General features: G+C 36.0%; 1 protein-coding gene across 1 annotated transcript in view; it reads right to left on the bottom strand.

Annotated features, from left to right (window-relative positions):
- LOC108232100 (cadherin-4) overlaps positions 1 to 10,609 on the bottom strand; it is a 279,879-nt gene that overhangs the window by 44,622 nt on the left and 224,648 nt on the right. The window contains exon 6 of the mRNA XM_017409681.3: positions 2,655 to 2,810. Within this exon, the coding sequence (XP_017265170.1) occupies positions 2,655 to 2,810 (156 nt within the window). The remainder of the gene's footprint in view (positions 1 to 2,654; positions 2,811 to 10,609) is intronic.

Below are 10,609 nucleotides of genomic sequence, written 5' to 3'. Positions count from 1 at the left end.
TAATCATCAAAATTAAACGAAATAAACATTTGAAATATATGAGTTTGTATGTAATGTATGAATATAATATACAAGTTTCACTTTTTAAATGGAATTACTGAAATCAATCTACTTTTTCATGATATTCTAATTTTATGACCAGCACCTGTACATAGATACACACACACACACACACACACACACACACACACACACACAAATACACACACACTGTATATATAAACAATATTCCAATATGCTTCTACACATGTACACTTGTTTCTATTTGTCATGCATGGTGAAATCCATGCATCTTGACTGATTTGCTCTCATGACTAATGACAGTGTGATTTTTCTAAATATTTTTTTTTTACACAGTCTGTTTATGTTCAATTGTGTTGTGAGCTATCTATAAGGAAACCTCATTTTTTGTGTGGTTTATCTGTCAGTTTCTGACATGTCCACTGGCAAGTGTTTCTTTAGAGCTTAAAACAAGTGCCTGTGCAACTATGACTGATACGCATGTGTGTGTGTGTGTGTGTGTGTGTGTGTGTGTGTGGAGTTCTTTAGGCGGTCCAGTTGCGACAGGCACACTTTACCACTGCAGTAAACACAATAAGTAGCATTTTCAAATCACTTCTTCTTCACAGAGGACTAAAGATCCTCTTCACAACTGCTCATCTTCTCCTCACCAGCATCTTCCTTTCTGCACCTCCCACAAAATGGCATCTTCAGGACACCCTGAGGTTATATTTAACTTTATTCCTTCCACTGCATTGTGTGATCTCTCCTGCACTCAATATCCACGCTGTAGGAGCCAGACCCCTTATCTTAACCCATCGTTGTCCCTCAATTCCGCGTGAACCCACCCCCTAATTCAATAACAGAAGGAGTCAGAGATTATACTGTAGCCATGCTTAAAAAAGGCAAAATGTATTTCTGTGTCCACATTAAAGTTATTATCTTGAAAGGCAGGGAAAAGACAAAAAGACTATGCCAGGTTGTGCTCTGAAATTGGCAAGAAGCTACATCACGATAAAGATAACTGCAGATTCAGAAGCTTCAAGGCTTTTTTTTCCTCATAAGAATGCATCTTGTTGCTTGGCTGGTTTTGAATTTCAGAGGTCTCATTCTTGTGAAATAAAAAAGCGTAAATTTGTTTTGTCCTTGTATGAAATGTGAAGTAAAAAAAAGAGCAAAAAGACGACACTGTGCTCTAGTTTTCTGGAGAATGATGAGTAAAAATAATTGTTCCCTCCATTTTAATGTTTCATTTTAGACACTTCATTGACATTTGATACAGTGGAGGCCTTTAAGTTAACTGAACATATCTCTCCGTCTCTTTAAACATGCATTTCTGTCACACCTCTTCTTGTTACTTTCATTTTGCTTTCCACAGTCTCACTTTTCCATCATAAGAAACTTAGGCAGTCTTTAGCAAGACCTCCCTCCTATATAATAGCTTTGTAACAAATTACACTGTTTGATTACAGTTTTGTAAATCTTCTCACCTCCAACTAAAAGGTTAGACTCAGCAAAAAGCAAAAATAATGGACCATAAAGAAAATAAAAGTTTTTAAGTTCAATACGAGCCTCTTGACTGCATGCTCTACAGCTAGGCTATAGTCAGGCAATGATTGAGGATATTATGATCCTTGTGCCAATTGTTTCTGTATTTATCACTTACATTTTTCTATAAACATTTCACACAAAATTGGTCAGGGTTGAATTACAAATACCACATCATAATAGGTTGTTAGGCTTAAAAAAGAAAAAAAACATTGGCAAAAATCTAAATTGGCAATTGTCTAATTCATTTTAAACTTTATTTGACTAACAGAAAATTAAAGTATGTAGGTGTTCCAAATTAATTTTATCATGCAGTGACTATTTTAACTAGTAGGGCTGTATCTACCAACAGAATGTTCTTTTAAAAATCACTAATATCGTGCTCAAAATTAACATTTATTTTATTTAGCAAACAACTATGAGCTAAAGATATTATTTAAGACAATTACAGGCTCATTAGAGGCTACTAAACAGTCTACTTAAACTTCTGCTATGTTGTATAGTAAAAATGGATTTGACAAACAAAAAATGATACTCCAAATTTCGCAGCTGCCTTTGCCTCAGCAGGAGGGAGGAGGTCTGTAATAGGAGGTCTGCAGAGGAGTTTGCTTCATCTGAGAGTTACAAAGTAATTCCGTCTAATAAAACATCTAGGCCTTAATACGCTGGAGAAGGCAGCTGTTATTAGAGAGTGTTGTTATCCTCCAGTATTGCACTGGAACAACAGTTTAATGAATGGTTGATGTCAAAATAAAAACCTACATTACAAGACATTTTATTGTAACATCATGATCACATCACTTGTCAGTCAGATTAATGATACAAGTAATTGGTGCAAAACTCCTTTATGTTTATATGCTCACTTCTTGCCACCCACAAAGCAAGATTTTTTTTTCTTACCTAGGAAGTCTTTTTTGATGTACTACAACAATTTGATGAACACTAAAACAACTGGATAACAAGACAAACTCTAAGCTTAATGATTAATTACCACATTTTCTGGCTCACACTTCACTTCAACCAGATGTTCTTTAAGAAATGCTGACTCACCTATGAGGAGTACATTGGAAATTTTATCATTCATTCATTCGAACCGCCAAACTCACATGATAAGAAGATCGATGCTCGCGATCCAGAGGCTTGGTGACAAACATCTTTCCAACCACTGGGTCAATGCTGAACACCTCATTGGGTGGTTGATCTGCTCCCACCCCGGTAATACTGTACCGGATTGAGATGTCTTGGTCCTGGTCTGAACGAATCTGCATCACAAACATAGAAGAACGGGTGTTAAAGTCTTAGAATGTATCTCAGCAGGCCATGCAGCTTATTTTTATTGGTCGGTTTTTTTGTCTTGGGTTAAGAGAACTTCATTTTAAGCATAGTTCTGTTCAATACCATTGACTTTTCCAATAGAATGAGCCACGGGGCGTTAGTTAAGTTTCTGGTTTAGTATGCTTGAGTTTTATCCCTCTGTTCAATAAAACCTGATATTTCATACTGTTGACTGACACAAAAACATGCAGCCACAGTTAAATTTACCAAAACTCCAGAGCCCAACAATGATTTTATAAGCCCAAAATTGCTTGACCCCCTACCATAACCATTTCTTCCCTAAACCTAATCCTTACCTAGCCTTACATAAAACATTTACCTTCAGATGTAATGATTTGTATCATGGGGACATGCTCCATGTTCCCCGCAGTGTTAGTGTGTGTACATATATTCCTTCCACAACAAAAGTAATACAAACTTTGAGTTTTCTCGCCTCAACATACTCAGTAATTCTTTTACTGGTGCTGTAGGGAGCACTACGCATTCTGTTTGAGATAACCAAACTGCTTTAAATGAAAAATATGATCTCTGTAGTTTTTTGTGTGTATGTTTGGATGTGAAATAAACAGCATTTTCACTTTTCACTTTGACAGGCAGGTGCAGCAGTGAGTATAAGACTTGAGGGAGTCACACTTAGATTTCAAACATGTTGCGAACAAAAATGACAAAGTAGACCATATGAGCTTGTAACTTTGTGTAATTATAGAACAGGCTGCATAACAAGGGTAAAATAACTCTCAAGTGAAGAGGTGCAGACAAGATGGCAATTATTTAGTAACTCTGGGACATGGGAAACAGAATGTTCTTTTTTAAAAAACAGGCCTGCATTTTGGTTCAGCTTTCGTTGCCAGATAGGCAGCTAATAGGTGCATTAAGTGCACCGCAACGCCCTGTGATTTAGACTGAAGTGCTGTGTAATTCGGACTCATTTGGAGGAGTTATTCAATTTAGTGCCCAAATAGAGTCCAATCCTCCAAGCATCCCATTTCTGTCCATTAACTGCATGACAACTCGTGAAATCAGTTGGTGTATCAAAATGACTCAATCATACACTTAACTCTGGGGTGCAAGCACATACTGTTCAAACACACATACCCAATTCAGATAGGAACGGCCAAGCATTTTTTCTTCTAATCAATGAGCTGAGTGCACTGGAGGAGTAAGACTGTCCAAAGCTGTCTCCATCTTTCACCACTCGAAGAACCAATTTAGCCCTACTTTTGACACACCAGGAATTCTGCCCTGCTGAGAAAATAGCTGAAGAAACTAACAAGGATAAGGGAAGGACATACAGTATTAGGCAGGTGTCATTGGGACTTCTCTAACTGTTGGGAGCAAAAAGCTGTCACCATTACTGAAAGTGTATAACTATTTACTTTCCGACGCTCGTCTTCAGCTTTAAAAATTACCATTAGCTTCTAGTTACAGGAGCAGAACTGAAGCATGTCTCTGCAATCAGACAAATGTGGTAAGTTATAAACACCTCACTTTTATGACTTCAAGAGGTGCTGTCACAGCATCCACTAATTCTGTTTATGCATGTATGCATGTGTGTTTTCTTTGGGGAATAGGGGGAGGAGAACGTCAGAAGGCTGTGCACAAATCTCAGTGAATTGCAGCTGACAGCTCTGATAATTAATGAGCTGCAAGCATCAACTGTTATTACTTCAAAGTAAGTTTATCCGTTAAACACCAGCAAACAAGCAGATTTCCAGCTAGTAGTTTTGTTGAACTCCCATTAACACTGAAACTCACCTATACTTCTACTGGAGCACATAGGTAGTTCTCATCCACCCAAATGCTTTACTACCCCTCACTCCTCATGTTCTCCTCCTGTCCCCCTTTGCCTCTGCCCTCCTCCCTCTCTTTTACCTAATCTTCACTCCTCCTCTTCCCACTCATCTCCCCCCTCTGCTGTGCTCTCTGATCACTCCCTGCCTTCACTTCAGATCTCTAAGGGGACAGAAGCCATGCATGAAAAATGAAATTAATTCATTTCGTTGGCCTTGGCAGTGGCGTGTAAATCCTCACCAGTTAGGAAGTGATAGCTCTTCATAATTCCATTTGGGTTTTTCCCGCCACCTCCCTCCCTGATTTGTCCTGCTTTGGGTGGACGGAGTGTGGGGGGGACTCAGTTACATGTTTCCACGGTCATTTTAGCCAATTAGCTCTCCCTCCCACAGCGGCCATGTATTGAAAACTGTTTTTTTTTAAAAAATAATTTAAAAAGAAGCACCAGAATCCTTACCCTCAACTTGTTCTGGGAGAGCACAGATGCACAGGGACTGTCACTGGAGTATGCACTAATGTAATTTTTTATTCCTTAAATATTTTAATTATGAAAGATTTGAACAGAGGTATAAACCAGAAGATTATCTGACCGCAAATCCTTACACCAGCCCTTCTCAGACAAGACATAGTCCACAACAAGCAACATGATGACAAAACGCTTCTGTTCATGGTTCATAATGAATGTAATAAATCTCATGCATATATGCATTAATGCATCCAGTAATGGGTGTTGAGAAAATGAATCAGCAAGCTCTCACTGCATGTAAGTCAACAACTTTAATCCCAGAATATTGTGACAGGCAGGATGTCATTTCAATAGCAAGCAGTTCTCACTGTCATCCCGCCATTTTCACTTCAAAAACTGAGCGAACAGGATGAAAAAAGGTCCAGCGTGAAATAAACAGTAAGAGCTTTTCAGAGCAACATAAGTGCTCTTCATTTTCTTTATTGAAAAGAAGAAAACTTTTTTACTTTCTCTCCTAAACAGTTTTTTACTTAAAGAAAAAAACAACATTTTTTAAATGTGCCAATAATAATCAGAATATAGCTTTTAGTTCTTTTACTTTATCTTTCGTTCCTTCTGATTCCTCTTTCATTGTCTAGACAGAGTGAATACGCATGAGTCTGTATGTGAGAGAAATTGGACAAGAAGCATTCAACTAAAAGAGATTGATTGTGTGAGGGAGAGATGGAGAGAGAGTCAAGACTGTATCATCCAGCATCAGAAACCAGACACTGGCTAAATGACCCATTTGTCAACGGATCAAAGCAATTGCCTTCATTACTGACAACTTTTCTGGTTCTTAAGGAGATTTCATCAATGGGCTTAGCTCTGTTCTGTCAGGCAAAACTGAATCAAATGCAAAATTATCATGCCACTGGGTCTTTGGGGAAACAGGCTTGAGGAGACGAAGAGGGGAGGATGAATAACACAGAAGTACCACAGTTCCAGTCACTGAAGTGCAGCTGAATTAACTTAATGTTAACTAACACTGAAAAATGTATCCAAGTACTTCCTATGTGAGGCAGCAAAGACATACAATACAGAGTATTGAAATCAAGATAACATATGGTATCTATCAAATAAAACAAATGAAAACTGCAGACAGAGATTAAATGATTCATAGAGTATAATCGAGTAACATTAATAAAAAACATTCAGACAGCAGACAACAAAGATGAAGAGAAAAGAAAAAGTATGGATAGCTGGTTCAGAATAACACAAGAAACATGAAGACCTTCCTGTTTGTTTAAAACCAGCTGTGTGCAAAAGTTTTCTGGTCATGACCCATGGCTGCAGTGGAGCAGCAGAGAACGACAAAAAGTGCATGTATTACAAGGATGTGGGTTATAAATTACCCACAACTGTCTCTGGCAAGCCATTTATATATTTATTTAATATACAGAACACATTTTTGCTCATGCAAGCACTTAGCTAGATGAGAAGCTAGATGTGAGTATTTAACTTAACTTTTTAGATGTTATTCAGCTCTTAATTGCTTATTATTATGCATCAAGTTTAGGTAAGTTTAGGTTTGTTTTTTGACTCTGCTTTTTGGAGAATTACTGTCTGTAAGGAAAGAAATAACAAAAAAAAAAGTAAAACAAACAAACAAACAAACAAAACACTAGCGTTAAGCCTACTTAAGCCTACTGTTACACTTCTAATACAGGTGTAAAGTCACAGTAGAAACTTGGTAAACACAAATAAATTTTTCTTCTTTTACTCCTAAAACTTAAAACTTTAAAACTTTAAAACAACGTTGCATAAAAAAACAAGTAAAAATTGAATAAAAGTCCTTATCAACGTCATGTAGCTATACAAATAAAAAAATTGATGACAGCACAAATAAAAAAAAAAGAAACAAGAAAAGTGATCGTTGCAGTCTTGTGAGAAGAATCTATGTTCAATCGTGATGAAAAAGTTTTTCAACTTTCTTGCAGTCTGTGGTTTGGTTGTCATCCAAAATTGTACAGCAATTGGTAAATTGTGCAGAAGGAGACCGGCTACAAAAAAATAGACTAAAATTAAGTCTCCTTGAGAGTTGCTTCCAACAATTAGATGACAGGTAAAGTCGTTACCTGTTATGATGAGGGTTTTGGGTCCTTTTTTTCCTCATCTTTGCAATTTTGTCAAGTTTTTCTCATCCCTTTGTTTGTTTTACTTTGTTGTTGGTCATTTACTTTTTAGCTGGTTTTGAATTCTACTCCTCACAGGCCATATTTCAGTTCACTTTAGATGCAGTGGACTATGCAACAAATGACCTCCTATCATCTTTTTCTAAGCTCTTGTCTTTGATCTTGTTTGAAAAGATACTTAAGTTATAAAAAAGGACAAATCTACAATTTTTTAATTGTATCAAAAAGGCTTTACCATATGCATGGAATTATTAAAATCTATGATAAGAGTCATCACTTTATTATAAGATAAAAGAAGTTAAAGGCTCAAAACATGTTTTCTTAGGTTGCTCACCCTCACACTCAGCATCATTGCCATTTCTATGAAATGTTATTAAGAATTTACTAATAGTTTCTTTGAAGGATGTCACTTCTTTGTGTCCCTTTAACACTAAAAGTAAATTTACTGACGTTTTTTAAACAAATTGTTTTAATTTCTTCCTTAGGGCCATTAACCCTTGACCTTTTTTAGAGCCCAGTTTAATGATTATTCCTTCTAGATGTGTATTTTTTTTTCCTTTTCAGTGTGTACATTTAGAAATGTTGGAAAGGTTTTGTTTTTGTTTGATTCTCCAGTGTTCCCTGGGGCTCAACACGATTCATAATGAAAAATGCTTTGTACAGTATAAAAGGACTAAAACTACTAACATGGAAAAACACAAGCACAATATTCTGATAAATATTATTTAATGGCTGAACTATAATTTCACATTTGTAGCACTGATTGCTATTTTAATGTATTTATTGAGCAATTTGTGGATTGTTCTTAGAATACCTTTAATTTTGGCATCAATTTTGACATGTGTAGTATGTCCGGTAGGTTTGCATCTATATCTGACCAACCAAAATATAAACTCGCTGATAAAATCGGGATACAAGACAAATATGATGGAAAACAGCTCCAAGTCTGTCTTAGCAGTGTTTGCAGAAATTGAGGCACTTTGCATAAATTTTTGTGTTATGCGTATTTGCTTTCTTTCATCTTCCTGGGTGAACAGTTATTAAGTTTTGCTTCTTGTGTGTTTGTGTAGTCTGTGCCCTTTCCAGGTCTCTGTGTGGGGAAGAGGTCGTATGGATCAGGCCCCATCTGTTGGGTTTGTTTTGCATCAGCTTCCAAGTAGGGAACATACTGTACCTGGATTTGTTGAGTTCTGCATCTAATGAATCCCACATTGAATGGGCCAGTCATGTTTTCTGATAGTCTCTTATCTCTCAGTGACAGAGGGAGAATTTACATCCTGTACTGTGTGGGGCATAAAGATGATGATAAAAGTTCAAAAGTCAATAAAAATAACAGAATTTATGATTTGAAGGAAGTGACAAGTCTACAGTTTAAATATTTACAATGTCTGGCATCTTGTATCTTAAAACAAGATCTTTTGGTAACTTTCTAAGTTTGAGTTTTGATGCTCATGTCTCTAACCTCAGCACTTTGTTTTATAACAAGCTTGATTCAGTGACACGGGGAAGCACAAGCTTATCTTCAGGTAATGTTAAATTCATTTCCAGTCAACAATAAACTAAAACAAAGCCATTTGTCAGTGTAGTTTGTCACTTCAACTTCTAAAACAGAAACACTGCACTGTAAATGCTGCACAACCAATGACAGGAGAAAACACAGCTTCCACACACAACATAAAAAAGTGATTAAATGCAGGGTTCACAATGTTTGTCAAGTTATGTTGTGGTAGAAAGACTCAGATGCAAGTCTGAACCAACAGGCAAAAAATAAATTAAATGAAACTAGCATTTCTTGAAAGAATATACATAAATTATATCACCAAGGTGGCAGGTGATATACGCCAAAACCTTAGACAAATATGCCACATGTTCTGTTAATTCTAGGAGTTTTGTGTTGCATGACTCAGTTACTACCACACCAGATTTTAGCACAATCTCTGCAAAACCGACAGAGCTTTAGCCATTTTTACATGCTGAGATCAATTACCTGGTGCTCGTTTTGAATCTGGCTGAAAGTTATAAATGAACATCCAATAATTATTTCTTTGACAGTTTATGAGATATTTTGCTCACAGACAGACTAACAAACAGATGCACACACACAGGCAATTATTTGATCATCTGACTTTCAACTAAGAAGTATAACTGAACCTGATACCAGGTGACAGCAAAAGACAAAACGAACTGAGCCGAAAAAGGAACATACTCTACAAACTTAAATAGAAAGTAAAAACAAAGGACATGTAAATAAGGGAAACACTAAAAAGAAAAACAGAATTAACACCAATATGACAAACATAATAAATGTTTGAACATACACCGTAGAACACATAAATCCACAACATGTTAAATATAATATAAATTTGTCAGGTGTGATCTGTTTGTTGTAGATATGATTTGACTTTATCTCTTTACTATTATAGGCTGGGGGTAGATTTACAGGTACTGTGTTGTCCTTAAGACATTTCTATAAATAAGCAAGTTTATAAGGTTAAATAAATAATTCTAAAAATATGTTGGTGTAATTAAAAATGATTGTGAGTTGTTTAGACAAACAATTCATGCTTTATATAAGTTTTTATAAAAAATACATTATCGGTAAATTCTACTTCCGGTTCCGGCTACGTACTTCCGGTTCCGGTTACGTACTTCCGGTATTCCGTTTTTTGCTTCGAAAATAGGTTCACATGCAAGAGGCAGCATGGAAATATTATCAGATGCCATCCACTCTGGATTGTCATGCAGGAACGCCGTAAGTTACATCATATGGCAGATTATACTGTTTAGTTGGATATTATTGTTGATTATCCTGTAATGTTATTTTAGCGAACTTGAATCATTTAATTTGGGTATATATGTCTCTACATGTTGAGATAGAGCGTATTTTTGTCATTTCAGTTTTCACCACATGTTCATGAAGACAATTAAACAAGCTGGAACAAAACCCTAGGGTCTTCATTTGTGGTTTAACTCGGTGTCACCAACAGCTACGTTGAAAACACTATAGGTACTAAGTTACTTAGTGACCTAAAAGTTATAGCCATTATACAGCAGAGCAAAGGTTTTAAACACATTATGTTGATCAGAATATTACAAATATATACTTAGGTTGCTAAATATAACACTTGCTACCAAAAAACAACAACAACAAAAATATAAAATGAAACAGTCGACGTTCAGAGGTTTACATTAATTGAATTAGTGTGATATACAGAATAAAAACATAGATCTATGTTCTTTTAGAATACAAGAAACATTGTTTCTTCCTATATATATATATATATATATATATATA

The sequence above is a fragment of the Kryptolebias marmoratus genome, linkage group LG8 (assembly GCF_001649575.2).
Source record: "Kryptolebias marmoratus isolate JLee-2015 linkage group LG8, ASM164957v2, whole genome shotgun sequence".
NCBI classification, from domain to species: Eukaryota; Metazoa; Chordata; class Actinopteri; order Cyprinodontiformes; family Rivulidae; genus Kryptolebias; species Kryptolebias marmoratus.
Note: the sequence above shows the minus strand (reverse complement) of the source record. Positions and strands in the feature narration are given on the sequence as shown.